Below are 17,622 nucleotides of genomic sequence, written 5' to 3' on the forward strand. Positions count from 1 at the left end.
CGGCCATGCACATTAACCCGACGTCATTCTCCGAGTTTTTGCTCCCTCTGAAGACATCCATTACTCTCCGGTATATAACCAGAACGGCAGACTGCTTGCCTCCTCCGACCAGCAACCTGGGTATGAGGTCAAGGCCATCAGATCCCAGACTTCTTACCAGGTTTCTACAGGGATCAGCTCGTTGACACTCAGCGCCGACAGTTTGCTACTCCTGGCCAAAGCCAGAATCTTGCTCTAACCAACGCCGACAACCTCCAAATGGGCTCCAAGGGCTTCTCTGTCAACAACCAGGGATACCTCAACTTCAATAACCAGCAGTTCCCTGCTTGCAATGCTGGCAACAACGTGTGGGAGATTCTATTGCCGCCGAGAGCGCTGCTTCCGGATGCAACAACAGTCAGACCATCAATCCGAGTTGAGCAGGCTCCGCGACAGCAGCTGGGCCAGGACAAGCATCAGCAGCTGGCTCGACCTGAGCAGAAAGGTCAGAGTTAGGCTTTTATGGGTTTACTCCAAGTAGTGTTTTTTTTTCCTGGTTTTATTGTGCAAAATTGATTGTTCCTTTTTAGCAAAGATCGTGTAGCAACGAGTATAGCAGTGGCTACTTGTAGCCACTTGGAATCAATCAAACTGCGAGCGTGAGTGAAGTCGCGGTGGTATCAATACGGACTAGTTCGTTCACTCATTGGGAAATCAAGCTCTGTTGTGGTAACAAGCAAACGAGAGATACTTCGGTACTGTACAGTACAGTACTGTAGTATGAACAACTGGTATCATGCTTTCCGTATACTGTAGTTGGGCATGGATGAAACGGAAACGTCCAGTGTACGAACTCACACACTGGAGAAGTATGAAGCATGCCAACTCTGTCACCTCATGCAGCTTCCTGTGAAGCGTATTTTTTTACCAGGAATAACCGACGAGGACTAATCTCTGGAACAATATTCATAATAAATAAACACACAAAAAAGACACACCGTAACCAACAGTCTCCAACTCTCATGCCCCCCTTCCATTATAAAATTCCAAACATCTGTTATACTACTCGCGACTCTCCAGTTTCCGCCACTGAACTTTGTGGAATCGCGTCGCGAACTCGATTTTATTTTCCACGTTAATTAGCTCGTACCACAACACACTACAAGTACATTCACACCACACACCTCAAGTATGGCCACAACCGCCACCCCACAGCGCCTCGAGCAGCCGAATCGGGGCGTCTTCCATCTACTCCACATCCACGTTGTCCTGGACAACTTGGACGTGGCGGATGTGGACGATTTCAAAAAGTTCATCACTTCCAACGGAGCGACAGTCACCCAGGCTCAGAAAACTACAGACACGATTCCGCCTGACACTACCCACGTGGTGTCGTCCATGTACAGTCAGCACTTGCAAGAATCTGACACTCTGGCAGGAGAGCTTCTGCCCGTAGTCAAGCCAAGCTGGGTGTACGACTCAGTTAAGATGGGTGTCACTCTCCCCGATCGACCCCACTCACCAAACCCGGAGAACGTGCTCTCCAACGCGTTTGTGACAATCTGTGGCATGCGACCAGGCGACATGGCTGCTCTCAAGGCCGGAATCATTGTTTTAGGAGGCATTGTTAACAAGGAGCTCACCAAGATGGTCACACACGTGATTGCATACGACCTCAACCACCGCCTATGTCGGATTGCTGCCGCTAACAACATTCCCATTGTCATTCCTCAGTGGGTGGACGACTGTCTCAAGCTCAAACGACGACTGGACATCACGCCTTACTTGTTGCATCTCGAGGTGGATCAGAATGGAGAAATCGTGGAGCCCTCAGGAGCAGACTCTGACAAGCCCAAGCCCCCCCCTCCTTCTTCACAAGTCGAACCCTGTAAGACCGTAGTGGTTTCATCTCGAAAAGAAGGTCCCTTCGATTTCACGTTCCCTCCTTCGTCGAAATACGTGCCCAACTTCATCCAGCGACTCATGCGTGGCAAGTCCAACCTGGAAGGCGCCCAGATCGAATCAGACACCTCTCTGGAGGGATCGACAGAGCTCATCATTTCTTCTTTGGAACCAAAATCTCAACTATTCCAGAACCACGCCTTCTACATTGGATCCGATCTCTGTCTGTCTTCCCGAATGGAGTCTACCATCATGCAAATCATCATTGACTGTGGTGGCCAGGTTACAACCTCATTTTCCACCGAACCCAAGCCAACTGTGTACATCGGCCGATACCGAGATGGAGACGAATACATCTGGGCATCTAGGTCCCACATGTTGGTAGGTAACCTCGTCTGGCTTTATTATATGGTGGCCAACAAGACATGGACTTCCCCCTTGGACAAACTCTTGCATTACCCTGTCCCCCGTGAAGGAGTTCCTAGTCTGACGAACAAGGTCATTTCCATCACTAACTACTATGGAGATGGACGAGCATACTTGATTGAGCTGATCGAGACTCTTGGAGCAAAGTACACGCGTGACTTCTCTACTACAAACGACTTTCTGGTTGCTGGCGTCCCGGAGGGAGGCAAATACCAGGCAGCGCGACTCTGGAACGTGCATGTAATCAACCACCTTTGGCTTGAGGAGTGTTTCGCCAAATGGCAGGAGATGAGCTTGTCACTGCCTCAGTACACCCATTTCCCACGACATTCTGAGGGTATCTTTGAAGTTCTGGGCCAGCAAAAGCTCGATGCTGAAACCCTGAAGCAATTTTACATGACTAATCAGGAGATCAAGGATGAGAAGAGTCAGCCCTCCAGTCCTGCTCTCGTGGTTGATTCTTCTCCTGCAAACAAGCGTCTTAGTGAATCTGGGGGAGAAGACGAGGGCCCCACACCCAGCAAGAAGTCCCGAAAGTCTCTGCTCGAAACCGAAACCACTCCAATTCGATCACGACGAGCCGCGGCGTCGTCTGCTGCCATCAAACTTCACAAAAACATTGAAGATCTAAATGTGTTTCAGAAACAGCTGCAGAATAAGAAACGCAACATTCCTCTGCTTCCTGAAGAGATTGACAAACGACGAGCAGAAGTCGAGAAGGCCCGAAAGGAGCTTGAGAGTCAGGAGAAGAGTGACAAAACAGCTGCCGCTTCTCCCATGGCTATACCCAAAGCCAGTCCTAAGGCCAGTCCTAGGAGCTCATCCAAGCCAGCCAAGGACTCCAATCCTGCAGCAGCAGCAGCAGCTTCATCCCCCACACCCGCTACTGACTCTCTTTCTTTCACAGAAGACGACGAGCCAATCACCAGCGTTCCTAAAATCAAGGGCAAGAAAACAAAATCTGCTCAGCCCAGTCCTTCTTCCAAGGCTGGATCCGCTGCACCAGCTGACTTCACCGAACCTATGAATGTGGTCGTAACTGGCATTGCGGACTCCATGCGACCAGCAGACAAGAAGCTGAGCAGGCTTGGGATATTCATCACTGAGGACGTTGATAATGCCACCCACGTCATTTCCGATAAGGTGAAACGTACTGAGAAGTTCCTTCGAGCCATGGCCAAAAAGACTGTCTTTTTGTCAGAAAAGTATCTTCAGGAGTGTGTGGCTCAACAGACTCAAGTTCCCGTGGTTGACCAATGGCTCCTAGGAGGAGGTAAGGGGAAGTTTGCCAAAGCTCTTGGCCGAGCCTCCATTCTCCAGGGACGCCTGTTTGAGGGTCTGATTCTCAACTACACTGCTCAGCCTGGTATGGATGCTATAATGAGCATTGCAGAATCCCACGGCGCGACACTAAACAAAGTGAGTCTTCCTGCTGGGCGTAGCAAACAGCCTGTCAAGTTTTCTGAGACCGAAAGCTACTCCGCTGAGTTGGACGGTATTGATCGAGGAGCGCCTTCTGCCCAGGCTCCGTTCGTTATATTTATTTGTGTTCCTGGCAAGGCCGAGGAGAAAAAATGGAAGAAGGCCGTGGGCACATACGTGGAGGAGCGAAAGGGTGTGAGCTCATTGTTCCTGTCCAAGGACTGGGTCACCCATTCTATCATCGACCAGCAGTTGTTGTTTGGTGACTTTTGTCTGTAACTGATGTATCTAACTGATTTACTCTGCACTTGCAGTATTAAATATCGTACTACAGTAGATACAACACGGAAGTTTTATGGACTGTCTCATTACTCGCCTGCTGAGTGAGCGCATTGAGTTCAACCCGACGATGGTCTGGGGACTACAAATAGCTACCAACCAATACATACGGTTTCATGATTCGGCTAGCAAAGGTATGAGTAGATCAAGCTCCGGCAAAAAAGCCATGGTAGAATGCATGCCCTGAGGTGAGCTCTTTGTCATGGGTTTCAAGACATCAGTGGGGTCTTGCATGTCGATTGCACAGTGCAATGTTTCCCACCAATTGATAACCCATCTCTTAGTGTGGGTGTCTCTTTTTGGCACCCGCAAATGGGTCTCAACAGGCTAAAATGAATTATCCATAATAAGGGTGATGTGATACGAGTATTGTACAAGTCCTGAGGAATTGAGGGTCAACAGTAGTATTTTCCGAAAAAATACAGATTAGGTCAGATAGCTACAACCCCACACAAAATACTGCCACGTCCGAGACTCAATTGACTTCGCACCCCCTCTCTCTACCACGTGGATGTTTTTCCGTTTATCCGCTCTTTCATGCAACGCTTGCTTATTTTTCGGTTGGCAGACGGTGCTCTGTTGAGCGCTAATGCACAGCGTCGCGGTTGAGCTGTCAGAGGGAGGCTCGGGGTCGTAGGTGGGGGGGATGGGCCCTTTTGTTTTGTTTTTGCTTTTTCGACTCGCTCGTACGGGCTCCGCACAATGGCCAAGACCCCCTTTATCTGATTGCCCTATTTATGCACGAATGAGTGAGTCGTACCTCGGCATGTAGGGGCTGAGATGTGTAAGCTATAAGTACAAGTATTAGTAGTCAAACTGTGGCCACAGATCCAGTCAGAGCCAAGTTCCAGTCAGTGTCAGACAAGCTGAAAGCTTCGAAGTCAAATCCCGAGGGCGACAAGAAAAGGAAAAAGGGCCGAGATTTGTGACGTTTGTGGGGTCCGAGAGGGTGGCGTGTGTCGGCTGCTTAATCTAGTAGCTTGTCCACCCTCGTCTGACCATGCTCATTCCTGCCGGTGACTCACAATGTCGTCATCATATGCGCAAGTGTGCATGTTGTCCATCACTCTGTATGACTGTCTCTCAAACTCGATCATTGTGTGGGCATCCTTCCCCCACTTGATAACCTTTCTGAGCTATGCTGCTGCCCCATTCAAAGTTGCACGTTATCGTGGTCCGAAGTCGCACAACGGGTTATCACATGCGTTTTCGTGGCTCGGGTTCTTGTGAGTACCAAGCTTAGGGGAATTTCACCGGTCAATTGAAGAGCATTAGCCCAAATGGCACGCTGGCTGTCATCGTGCAACCATTACATGGTGCCTACTTGTAGTAGAAGTAGACAGAACGCTATTATGGTATGATGGAGCAATGGACGATATACTGTATATCGCCAGTAACTAGAGCAAGAAGGCGTGGTTTGAACAACATGGTCTACTTGGAAACCGTTGAGAAATATAGTCCAAAAACAACTCTCTCTCCAAGACGGCACATCTGAGCACCAGCCACAACCAACAAACGACTTCTACTTGAGTGTGGGGAGATTGCTCACAAGTCTGGACTGCCACGGATGACTAAAGTTTGAGCGTTTAATCCGCCAAATGACCACACTGTGCATAAACTCGATTGCCAGCGAAATAGAGTTGCTTTACTAAGCACAAAGTCTGTTGAGTTGGCTGAGACTTGGATTTATAAAACGCTGCAGCGTCCCTCTCCAGACCTTTTCTGCAACTTGACATTTTCTTGTTAACGACACCATCACACAATGACTGACACTTCAAACATCAAGTGAGTATTGCCGCACACAATTGCAATCACCGCCGGGCTCTACCTCCTCAGCTCTCGACGTCAATGGGCCAGCAGCCGCCATTTGACCCCAATTACACTGGTTGTGTAAAACCCTCAACCACAATCGCTTATGCTCACCACAGACTACGACTTAACCAAGTCATGTCACAGGTCAAAGTAAAGTCAGCGCAACACCCCCTCAATCTCAACACACTTTTGCTAACTCAGGCCTGTCGCTGACATTGCCCTCATCGGTCTCGCCGTCATGGGCCAGAACCTGATCCTCAACATGGCCGACCACGGTAAGTATCAATTGACTCAAGACGCACCAGCAAGATACAGAGCATACCCAGCAATCGCTCCTCTGATAATCGCCATTGTAACACTACGTTGGTTAGATTGATCTAAGGTCGTTGCTGGTTCCATGCACTTCCACTTGCTCATATGAAGGGAGTCAAACTCTATTTTGATAGTGTCCTCTCCCATCCCCGAAATGTCGCATTGTTGCTAACAATAGGCTACGAGGTTGTTGCCTACAACCGAACCACCTCCAAGGTCGACCACTTCCTCGAGAACGAGGCCAAGGGTGAGTATCCGTCCAGCTATGCTGTTTACAGCCATTGACCCCACCTTCCCCCACAATTGCTACGTCACCATTAAAAAACAAAATTACCGGTATCGGCAAGCTAGACTTTCATGCAACCTACGCAGGGTAACAAGTTGAGTTTCAGCCGTGCACCTTACAGGAAAACCAGTCATACGCCGAGGCAGTGTGAAAGCGAAAGCACACAGCCTACGGTGATTGATTGCATTTTTTTGACATAGGAGGGAAACACGTGACATGGCAAGTGCCCAACACGAATACTAACAAACAGGAAAGTCCATTATTGGTGCTCACTCTATCAAGGAGCTGTGTGCTCTGCTGAAGCGACCCCGACGAATCATTCTGCTCGTTAAGGCCGGTGCTGCTGTCGATTCTTTCATCGAACAGCTCCTGCCCTATCTCGATAAGGGTGATATCATCATTGACGGTGGTAACTCCCACTTCCCCGACTCCAACCGACGATACGAGGAGCTTAACGAGAAGGGAATCCTCTTTGTTGGTTCCGGTGTTTCCGGCGGTGAGGAGGGTGCCCGATACGGTCCCTCCATCATGCCCGGTGGAAACAAGGAGGCCTGGCCCCACATTAAGAAGATTTTCCAGGACATCTCTGCTAAGGCTGATGGTGAGCCCTGCTGTGACTGGGTCGGTGACGCTGGTGCCGGCCACTTTGTCAAGATGGTTCACAACGGTATTGAGTATGGTGACATGCAGCTTATCTGCGAGGCTTACGACCTCATGAAGCGAGGTGCTGGTTTCACCAATGAGGAGATTGGAGACGTTTTCGCCAAGTGGAACAACGGTATCCTCGACTCCTTCCTCATTGAGATCACCCGAGACATCTTCAAGTACGACGACGGCTCTGGAACTCCTCTCGTTGAGAAGATCTCCGACACTGCTGGCCAGAAGGGTACTGGAAAGTGGACCGCTATCAACGCTCTTGACCTTGGTATGCCCGTCACCCTGATCGGTGAGGCCGTCTTCGCTCGATGCCTTTCTGCCCTCAAGCAGGAGCGTGTCCGAGCTTCCAAGGTTCTTGATGGCCCCGAGCCCGTCAAGTTCACTGGTGACAAGAAGGAGTTTGTCGACCAGCTCGAGCAGGCCCTTTACGCCTCCAAGATCATCTCTTACGCCCAGGGTTTCATGCTTATCCGAGAGGCCGCCAAGACCTACGGCTGGGAGCTCAACAACGCCGGTATTGCCCTCATGTGGCGAGGTGGTTGCATCATCCGATCCGTCTTCCTTGCTGACATCACCAAGGCTTACCGACAGGACCCCAACCTCGAGAACCTGCTGTTCAACGACTTCTTCAAGAACGCCATCTCCAAGGCCAACCCCTCTTGGCGAGCTACCGTGGCCAAGGCTGTCACCTGGGGTGTTCCCACTCCCGCCTTTGCCTCGGCTCTGGCTTTCTACGACGGTTACCGATCTGCCAAGCTCCCCGCTAACCTGCTCCAGGCCCAGCGAGACTACTTCGGCGCCCACACCTACCAGCTCCTCGATGGTGATGGAAAGTGGATCCACACCAACTGGACCGGCCGAGGTGGTGAGGTTTCTTCTTCCACTTACGATGCTTAAGTAGTTTTTAGTGTTGTAAAATGAAATGAGTATGGTTATGTTTGACTACTTGTCGTTAGCACTGTACAGTACAATAGCTAGTACAGTATGTAGTGCGTTACCTATATGAGAATTGCAAGGTGCAGAATGAACGTTGATACTGTACTAATTAGTAACTTGGGGATATCTGGAGGAATATGTATACTCCTCGTTTGTGGTGCTATATCTACCCGATGTCTATCGCTATCAGTACATGCGAGTGCGCGCTGCGCTCATGTCTTGAGAATACATATTGAATAAATAAACGGAAATCCCCCATCTAACTCTCGTCCCAGTTCTCTCTGTCATGAGCCTCCTTCATGGCTTCTCCTACCGCCTGCAATTTAATGAACGATTGCTCAACGTTATGGTTCACCTGCTCGAAGTGTTCAGGGTTGAAAAGTGTTCGCTTAATAGTGTCGATATCGCCTGCCTCTGCGATCTCATACTTGTCCATTCGCTTATCGATGTTAGATAGAGCACGTGCAAGATTGATTTGTGTCTGTCGCAGCTGGTTCACTGCATCTGAGTGGGCCTTGCCGAAGAAACCCTTGTCGGACTGTGTGAGTTGAGAGATGCGTTGCACCTCGTTCAGAATGTCAATTTCGGCCCACAACTTGTCATGAGTGTCCACACGTCGCCTTCCACTGCTTCCAGCAGAATACCTCGCATCAGGAGCCTCTGCATCTGAATCTTCCGCGGCCTCTGAGTCTTCCCCTCGAAGGGAAGGTACCCGTAGCCCTGAGCTTCGACTGTTGCCTCGAGAGAACTGGATGCGAGTATTCCCAGAGCCTGCGTTGTTGGACGATGTCCCTTGCGCCGTGGAAGACGTCTGAGGCGTTTCTGGCGTGATATTAATGTTCATTATGGCGTGAGTTGAAGATGAGAAAGTTGAGCAGTGAAGGTGAGACAAATGAGACTGGCTGTATGTTGGAAGTTTAATGATGGTGAACGTGTTTTGGTAGCTAATTACTGTACACACATTGTATTGTTAACTACAACCATGGTACCACTGTATAGTAGTTGAAGGAAAAACTCCGGAGAGTGTCTTGCAGGGTAGTAATCAACGTGGTAGTAACGCATTTCGGATCACTATTCTGAATGCTGATGCTCGCATTTTATGTGCTACTAGTGAGCCTTAATAATCAACTAATCAGTTAGGGAAATAGTCAAATTAGTGCAAGTTTTGTTAAATAATCAGTTAAGCCATTCATAATGCATAATGCATTATGTGATTATAAAATAAACAAAAATCTAACACCTAAAATGCTCTCAACGACGACCATGTGGAACAGCCAAGCCCGAGTTCCCCAATAAATTTACAACGTCCGGGCCCACAATCACATGCTTACGAGCCCGCAGTCAAAATCTATATCTATCGATTACCATTATACATTATTTTGTCCTCCACTTGCGTGTTAGCGCCACCGTCTATTTCTTCGCCTCCAGCTTCTTGTACACTCGCTCGAGAGACATCTTGATGTCGCCCTTTCGGAAGGTGTCCAGATCGTAGTAGACAGGAGCAATCTCCAATAGCCACTCCGGTCGAATGCCAGTGACGGTTCGAATGTAGTTCTTAGTGGTTAGAACGAACTCGTTATAAATCACCCACTCGGAGTCCTGGCCAAGCACCGAAGAGGGGTGGATCAACACGTCCTGGTTGTCCTTAACGGTGGTGTAAGAGTTCTTGCCTCCCTGAGAACTCTTCTTGGCCACTTGCATGAAGTATCCGGCAGTAAGAGCCTTTCTGATGTTAGTGTAGTAGTTTCGGTCCTCGTAGGGAGTGGACATGAGCTCCAGTCCATTCTTCTCCATCAGTCGCTTGAGCTGAGCTCGCACGTTGTCGGCAGACTGCAGAGATCGCAGAGACAGATAGTTCTGGTAGCACCATTCGTTGGGGTCAGCCTGGGCTTCGTCAGATCTGTATGCGTGGTAGACGTTCAGCAAAGTTAGATGGTCACCGTCGGGATGAGCAAAGCTGTTCTTGGCCTCGTCGGCAGCCTTTCGGTCGTTGTTGGGTCGAACAAACACGTTGGGCACGGACAGAAGAGCAGTCAAAGACAGAATCTCGTTGGAGCAGTAGTAGTCAGGTGAGGAGATGAGCATTACGGCCAGCATGGGGTCCAGGGGGAACTCGGAAGCAAGTCGACCGAGCTCGGTGAGGTTTCCATCGTCGTCAAGACAAGTCAAGTAGTTGAGTTCTTCCAGAGCTCGCATCATAGTTTCGGGAGCAGGGGGATCCATGAAGTCAAAGTGAACGAGATCGTCAATGCCCAGCTTCTTGAGCTCCAGAACAGTGCTGGCAAGATTGGATCGCAGAATCTCGGGGTAGGATTGCTCGTTGAGTTCCTTCTTGAAGGCATCCTCGGTGTAGAGTCGGAAACACTTACCAGGTCGGGTTCGGCCAGCTCGGCCAGCTCGCTGCTGGGCAGACGCCTTTGAGATGGGAGCCACAAGCAGAGACTCAACTCGGATTCGAGGGTTGTACACCTTCTGCTTGGAGAAGCCGGTGTCGACGACGTATACAATACCGTCAATGGTAAGCGAAGTTTCAGCAATGTTGGTGGAGACAATAACCTTTCGTCCTCCAGGAGGAGCGTCGTCGAAAATCTTCTGCTGTTGGTTGGGGGGCAGAGAGCCGTACAGGGGGTAGGCCTTAAGAGGACCACAGCCAGACTCACGGGTGAGCTCGTCGGACTCGAGCTTGAGCTTTCGGCAAGCGTCTTCAATTTCCTCCTCACCGGTTAAGAATAGCAGAATATCTCCTTCGGGCTCGGTGGCATGGATCTGGAGAACAGTTCGAAGAGCACTCTCAAGGTAGTCTCGCTGAAACTCGGGAGTGTAGTAGATCTCGACGGGGTGGGTTCGACCGGGAACAGCCAGGAGAGGAGCGTCGTTGAAGTACGACTGAAACTTCTGGGCGTCCAGTGTGGCGGACATGACAATGATCTTAAGATCGGGCCGTCGGACAGCTACTTGCTTGATCAGACCCATGAGGATATCTGTAGCCAGAGTACGTTCGTGGGCCTCATCGAGAATAATGCATGAGTATCTAGACAGGTTGTGGTCGTGCATGGCCTCTCGCAGAAGCATACCATCAGTCATGTACTTGAGAAGAGTCTTGGGGCTGGTCTTATCCTCGAATCGAATGGAGTAACCAACTTCCTCGCCAAGTCTCACATCCATCTCATCAGCCACACGCTTGGCAACAGACATGGCTGCAACTCGACGGGGCTGCGTACAGGCAACCATCTTACCTTGCAGCTGAGGGAGATCATCAAACAACACAAACTGAGGGATCTGGGTAGTCTTACCAGATCCAGTCTCACCAACGAACACCATGATCTGAGTAGAGTGGAAGGTATCGAGGAACTGTTGTCGCTGAACATGGACGGGCAAGTCTCGTCGGACCTTAAGGATATCGAAATACTTTGTCGACAGCTCCTTTCCGTTGAACATGTTGTTAGGTCCATCTTCGTGCTTCATGCCTTCATCGGCTGTGGTCTGGAGTCGGGTCAGTCCAGACGCCAACTCAACGAGGGTGTTGTCGGGAACATACTCCTCAACCTCATAGTCTTCGACGATTTCCTCTTCGTCAGTCTTGGGCTTTTTGCTCACGGGTTCCATTGTAACTGTTGGTTTATCGTTCGTCAATGAATATGATGAGTATGGGTGGGAATACAACAGTTCAAATAGCCCTATGCAGGATTTCTGAATTTTTTAAAAAGAGTTCGAACCTTATATGGTTCATATCATAGTGGCGACAAGATGACACGGAGGATAGACGACCGAAAGAGGGATGAAGAGAGACGAACATTACCAGGAGGTATTAAACATGCAAAATATGTCATACGCTAACTCTCCTTTTTGCTCTATTCAGTTTCCCCAAATGAAACCAACTCGTTATACTTGCTCAAGCGTGTCTTACTAATCACCTATACTGGTCATGGTGGTTGACATCCGAAGATAGTCCCACTGATACAATGTTACGGAGTGTGATCGTACATGAAGAATGAAAGGCGTTGTCTCTCTTCTGTCTCTGAAGCCGCCACTCTAAGTTGTGTGCAACTGATGGAGTTGAGCCGCTCACAAATATCGCCCTCTCCGATTATCAAATCTCGTTACTCCCAGTTCAACCCTAACCACAGCTCCCAAGATCAGCCTACAACATCATCTTGGAGACTGCAACTTGATCAAACAAAAATGCGCAATTACGAACTGGTGGGCTTGGGCCGTTCGGTCGCCAACATTTCCAAAAAGGCTTGGGATATCCAGAAGCAATCCATTCATGACCACCTCGAGGGCTCGTCCATTGTGAGCGGTCTCAAGGGTTGTGTAGTGAGCTCAGTGTGAGTATCGAAATATATGACAGACACGCTTTTTGAACGATTGCTAACACAGATGCCCACCTGCTCCACTTTCGACTGCCAATGGAACCATTCCTAGAGATCCTCCTGCCCAGACAGGACCCACGGGCCTGACTCCTGGTGTGCCCAATGGTCCGTTGGGATCAGGGTCTAGCTCAGCCAAGATGGTCTTTGATCCCTTCAACAACAAGCGACCCACAATCAACGGCAACTCCGTGGATCCTTCCACCAAGCGAATGTATTCGTCGTCCTCCGACAAGGGACCTTCCATTGGCGAAGAGATCATTGGAGCGGAGGTGCCCAAAGATCGGATCATTGGAGAGAAGGAAATCAGAGAAGAAATGATGTCTTCTGCTGTGCCCTCCGGTCGATTCGAGCGACTCTTCCACTACGGCACTTTGGCCACTGGTCTCGGTGTTGGTGCTCTGGGTGAAGGTTTCCGACGTCTCACCGGAGACAACTCTCACGCCGGATCTCTGGTGCTTACCCCCGGCAATGTGGAACGTCTCGTCAAGTCGCTGTCTCAGATGCGAGGAGCTGCCCTCAAGATTGGCCAGCAGCTATCCTTCCAGGACTCTCGAGTCTTCCCGCCTGAGATTCAGCAGATCTTCTCTCGAGTCCAGAACAGTGCCAACTACATGCCCGCCGAGCAGCTCCACAAGGTGCTTACCAAGGAGCTCGGCCAAGGATGGAGAAACGAATTCTTTTCTTCCTTTGAGGACAAGCCCATTGCCGCTGCTTCTATTGGCCAGGTTAACACCGCTGTTCTGCGAGACTCTTACGAGCCCGTCGCCATCAAGATTCAATACCCAGGCGTGGCTGACTCCATTGACTCCGATCTTAACAACCTGATGATTCTCATGACTGCCTCCAGCATGCTGCCCGAGGGTCTATTCCTTGACAAGACTGTTGCTAACGCTCGAGTAGAGCTCAAATGGGAGTGTGACTACATCCGGGAGGCACAGAACCTGGAGCGATTCCAGGAGCTCCTGGCCGACTACCCCGACTACGTTGTTCCCAAGGTCTATCATGAGGCTTCCACCGACAAGGTGCTGACCATGCAGAGACTTCGAGGCCAAGATATCGTAAAGGGTCCCTGGGATCAGGACACGAAGAACTGGATTGCTACCCGAATAATGGAGCTGTGTTTGCTGGAGATTGCGAAGTTCAAATTCATGCAGACCGACCCCAACTGGGCCAACTTCCTGTACAACCCCAAGACCCATAAGTTGGAACTTCTCGACTTCGGTGCCTCTCGAGGCTACTCCGACCAGTTCATTAACGACTACCTCAACTGCTTGCGAGCAGCCGTTCGAAAGGATCGAGCTTCTTGTGAAAAGTACTCTCTTGAACTCGGATACCTTACTGGTCTCGAGTCGAAAGCAATGCTCAATGCCCACATCGACTCCATGATCACTCTTGGTGAGCCTTTTAACGGCGAGAACGGAGGGGGAGACTTCAACTTTGCCAACCAGACTGTCACCGATCGAGTTCGAGAGAACATTGGTGTCATGCTCAAGGAACGACTGACCCCTCCTCCTGAAGAGACTTACGGTCTGCACCGAAAGCTTTCCGGTGCTTTCCTTCTGTGTGCCAAGCTCAATGCCGAGGTTCCTTGCCAGAAACTGTTTGAGGACATTGTTGGCCTTGATGACCAATCTTAGCTAATGTAAATAGACTAAATTAACCATGATGTAAAAATATGTGTGAGGAAAATTAGTACTTCGGGTGCTACAGTTGTACTGTTGTACTTGCGATAATTTGTTCTGTACGGTGAGCGTGTTTTTTTTTCGTCGTACACAAGCACATACTCTAAAACGCCTTCTTGAAGGCGCAAGAATCAGCTATCATTGTTATGTACTGTATGTACTGCATCTACGGGATTGTGAGTCCATAATGTTACGGTGATTACGAACATGGGTATAAAAAAGTAAATGCAATTCATTGGTATTCCATGGACTCCTCGGCATCGTGAAAATCGAAACCAGGAGAATCCTCACGTTCTGCAGCGGCAACAGTAGTTTTGATTTCGGGAGAAGCTTCGAGAACAGGGGGAACCACAGACTCCGGCTTAGGAATGGCTTCCTTGGTGGCAGGTCTAGACTCCTCATCGGAAATCTCAATCACTTCTCTATCCTCAACAGTGGTCTTGTTCTCAAAAGCTTCTCTAGAAGAAGTAGGCCTCGACTCTGCTTCATAAGTTGTGATCATATCATCGAGGGGGCTGGAATCCTCAGGGATATTGTCTTCTCTGGAGGTTTCAGGGATGTCAGTGTCAATGGGCTTGGGAATGGTGTCATACAGAGAACCAGCAGCCGAGTGTTCAATGGCAGGAGACTCGCTAAGGTCAGCATCGTCCAGAGAAGTAGCAGAAGGCTTAGAAGCTCGTTCCCATCGACCGGGGGAGGTCAGTTTACTGGGTCCCTCCTTGTCTTTCTCTTCGGTATCAGAGGTGCCAGTCACTTCAATTGTGGGGTGAGGCAGAGAGGGGGTGTTCTGGCCCATGGGGGTGCCTTGGTGAACTACAGGTGTAGAAACAGCAGAGGTCTTTCCGACTCGATCTCTAGGACGAGTAGGGGTGTCCACATCCACCGAACCACGCACAGTCTGCTGATGATGGCTTCGAGAAGATCGGGGAGTACCTGTAGTTCCACCATTGGGAGTGCCTGTAGAGTCGGATCGCTTTCTGGCAGGAGAAAGAGCTACGGAAAGAGGAATACCGGGCGAAGAGGTATCATCGAGTTGTCTTCGAGGAGAAGAGTTTCGAGACTTGGTAGCGGATTCAATGGCTTGTTGACGGGCTTCAGCAAGTGCTTTTCTGTTCTGTTCAGAAGAAGAGACGTTTCGCTGGCGGTTCTTCTTATTTCTCTGGGCCAAAAACTTGGTATCAAGGCTGCTAAATACCTTGTCGCCGTTCTCAACCAGATCTCTGAGGAATTTGACGCCGTGTTTACTGTTCATTGTAGTGGCACTCTGAGTCCAGGGTCGAATAATAACACGGGCCAAGTCCGTAAAAATGTAATCGACGTCTTCGTCGGAGATCTTGGACATGACAATGAATCGCTTCAGGTGCTTGATGATTGCCTCAAGAGTATCCACATGAACCTGGGGGAGCTGAGAAAGTGTGGACTCGATCTTTTGAAGTCGAGCTGTAAGACTGTCCCCCTCAGAAGGATTCGAAGAATACGCAGATCGAATAAGGTCATATATGTTGCAGGAAACCACGGAGTCAGGGAGCTCCAGGAGATAGAGTTTGAGAAGAGCAATGATCTCACTGGCCTTGAGACTGGTTAGGCGACGCGCATCCAACTTGGTTACAGTGTCAACAAGCCGCTTCAGCTGGTGGGTTTCCTTGAGAGAAACAGCGTCTGATCTCCAAACCTTTGATAGATCATCATCGACAGAGTAGGAGCTGTCCAGTTGCGTCAACAGCACTTGAGCGAACATGGGTACCTGCTTGGCGTTACCTTCTTCAAATTCAGCGAGGGCCTGTCGTTCCAGCTCGACTCCAAAGAATTCATCACTTACTTTCTCTTCATATCCTCGGTAGGCTGTAGGGTTGGGACTGAAGTGACCCGTCTTGTACCTCTCCACGGTATATCTAATATCCTTGATTGGCTGGATAGATTCGTGGTAAACAGCAACTCTCGCGGCTGTAGTCTGAGTACCTTCCATTCCCTTTGAAATGGCTTCTCCGAAATCCTGCATAACTCTCTTCAAGGCAGCCAGTCGCCCGAGTTCGCATTTCTCAAAGAAAGACAAAACCTCTAGAATATTTTCCTCCAGCTCAAATCGCAGTCGTTCCAGTTGCTCAACCTCCTCCTTGTATCGCTGCTCGAACTGCAGCATTTCTGCTCGGGCTTGAATAGGGTCCGTCTGTGGCTGGTTTCGGAACTTCTTGATGTATCCCGAAAGAGTGGATGTAGTGGATGCAGTGTGAGACTCGGGCTGCAAGTGCGAAGTAGTCTGTTCTGCCTTGGGCTCATGGGAAGCGTCGGTTTTACCCTCAATAATAGCCATGACGGAGTCCTGCCATTGATAGTTAAGAGAAGAAGCGTTTCCGAATCTGTTTCCAACTTGTCCAACTAGTCGAATGTATCCCTGTGCAAGCAGGTCCTGTCCAAACTTCTCCGCAGCTGCGATGCTGGGCATGTCCATGTTCTTTCTCAGCCACATGACAATCTGGTCGCCAGTCGAAATCCGCTTATAGGTTCCCAGGATGGGCACCTTGAGAGACTTGAGAGGGATCTCTTTGAGCATGTCGGTAAAGATCATCTTGAGAGCAGCCTCCGAATATGTCTCACCTCCCAATTGAGTCTCCTTAGAGCCACCATCAAATTCGGCAGCAGAAGCAGAGCTAGAGGGAGGAGTGGAAGCGGCTGTAGAACCTGGAATTGACTCACTACCGTCAGTCTTGGGTGATTGTGGTAGAGTAGGGAACGCGACATTGCTCTCTTGGGTCAGGTCTTCCATCGCAGCACACTTGCTGAAGAAGGATCTCTGCAAAGATTTGGTCGTGGCCAGCTGCTTCTCATAGGACCGTTGACGAACATGGTACGTATCCCAGGCTGTGGTTACACGCAGCTTGTGTTCTTCAGACCATTGCGCAAATGGAGACCGCACGTTCTTATCAAGAGCTGAAGCCACCCGATAATGAGCATATCCCTCCTCGGACATGTCCAGAATCATTCCTTCGTATGCCTGCTTCAGAGTGGCTCCCTCGTCACGTCCAAACCCCACCTTTGAGGCGTAGTGTGAGCTTCGAACGCTCTGAAGGCGTTGTCCATATCCCTCCTCAATCGTGATTCGAGACGACACTAAGTTAAGTACCTCCTGGTTCTCCTGGATGCCCTGCTGGAGCTTGTCGTAGACGGTTTGTACACCGCCAATGTAGTCCTTTGTCCAAAACGAATCTTGGAATGACATGGTGGGCGTGTTGCGTGTGATGGTCAAAGTGCTGTGCTGTGTATCGTCGCTACAGTAGACCCATACCTTGCCTTAATGCTACTGTACTGTAGCGATGCATACCAACAGGGAGGGTAAACCTAACCCAAGGAGGCTTGTCACGTGAGATATGAATAAATAGATATCAACCAATATAGAACTGCTGTCACGTGACGCGTCTATTAATCCGACTACTTTCCATCTCGTCAGCGGCTCATAGCAATGGGTGCAGCCTTCATGGTTCTTTCTTCTAATCAGTAG

At 49.8% G+C, this 17,622-nt stretch overlaps 7 protein-coding genes across 7 annotated transcripts; 4 read left to right on the forward strand and 3 right to left on the reverse strand.

The window, feature by feature from the left end:
- Window positions 1-258: 258 nt before the first annotated feature.
- Window positions 259-495, forward strand: YALI1_B20407g (uncharacterized protein; the record flags this gene model as incomplete). Its single annotated transcript, XM_500936.3, has 1 exon — window positions 259-495. The coding sequence occupies one exon, from the start codon at window positions 259-261 to the stop codon at window positions 493-495; it is 237 nt and encodes a 78-aa protein (XP_500936.3).
- A 675-nt stretch (window positions 496-1,170) lies between these two features.
- YALI1_B20416g (uncharacterized protein) lies at window positions 1,171-4,008 on the forward strand (the record flags this gene model as incomplete). The annotated part of the gene is made up of 1 exon (XM_500937.1): window positions 1,171-4,008. One exon carries the CDS (start codon window positions 1,171-1,173, stop codon window positions 4,006-4,008), a length of 2,838 nt encoding a protein of 945 aa, XP_500937.1.
- Window positions 4,009-5,830: 1,822 nt separating this feature from the next.
- Window positions 5,831-8,032, forward strand: YALI1_B20462g (uncharacterized protein; the record flags this gene model as incomplete). The annotated part of the gene is made up of 4 exons (XM_500938.3): window positions 5,831-5,853; window positions 6,082-6,155; window positions 6,371-6,439; window positions 6,729-8,032. The coding sequence occupies 4 exons, from the start codon at window positions 5,831-5,833 to the stop codon at window positions 8,030-8,032; spliced, it is 1,470 nt and encodes a 489-aa protein (XP_500938.1).
- Window positions 8,033-8,330: 298 nt separating this feature from the next.
- On the reverse strand, window positions 8,331-8,915 carry YALI1_B20493g (uncharacterized protein; the record flags this gene model as incomplete). Its single annotated transcript, XM_500939.1, has 1 exon — window positions 8,331-8,915. One exon carries the CDS (start codon window positions 8,913-8,915, stop codon window positions 8,331-8,333), a length of 585 nt encoding a protein of 194 aa, XP_500939.1.
- Window positions 8,916-9,481: 566 nt separating this feature from the next.
- YALI1_B20521g (uncharacterized protein) lies at window positions 9,482-11,677 on the reverse strand (the record flags this gene model as incomplete). Its single annotated transcript, XM_500940.3, has 1 exon — window positions 9,482-11,677. The coding sequence occupies one exon, from the start codon at window positions 11,675-11,677 to the stop codon at window positions 9,482-9,484; it is 2,196 nt and encodes a 731-aa protein (XP_500940.3).
- Window positions 11,678-12,253: 576 nt separating this feature from the next.
- YALI1_B20527g (uncharacterized protein) lies at window positions 12,254-14,081 on the forward strand (the record flags this gene model as incomplete). Its single annotated transcript, XM_500941.1, has 2 exons — window positions 12,254-12,399; window positions 12,452-14,081. 2 exons carry the CDS (start codon window positions 12,254-12,256, stop codon window positions 14,079-14,081), a joined length of 1,776 nt encoding a protein of 591 aa, XP_500941.1.
- Window positions 14,082-14,358: 277 nt separating this feature from the next.
- YALI1_B20577g (uncharacterized protein) lies at window positions 14,359-17,343 on the reverse strand (the record flags this gene model as incomplete). The annotated part of the gene is made up of 1 exon (XM_500942.1): window positions 14,359-17,343. The coding sequence occupies one exon, from the start codon at window positions 17,341-17,343 to the stop codon at window positions 14,359-14,361; it is 2,985 nt and encodes a 994-aa protein (XP_500942.1).
- Window positions 17,344-17,622: the final 279 nt, after the last annotated feature.

This window comes from Yarrowia lipolytica, chromosome 1B (assembly GCF_001761485.1).
Source record: "Yarrowia lipolytica chromosome 1B, complete sequence".
NCBI lineage: Eukaryota > Fungi > Ascomycota > Dipodascomycetes > Dipodascales > Yarrowia > Yarrowia lipolytica.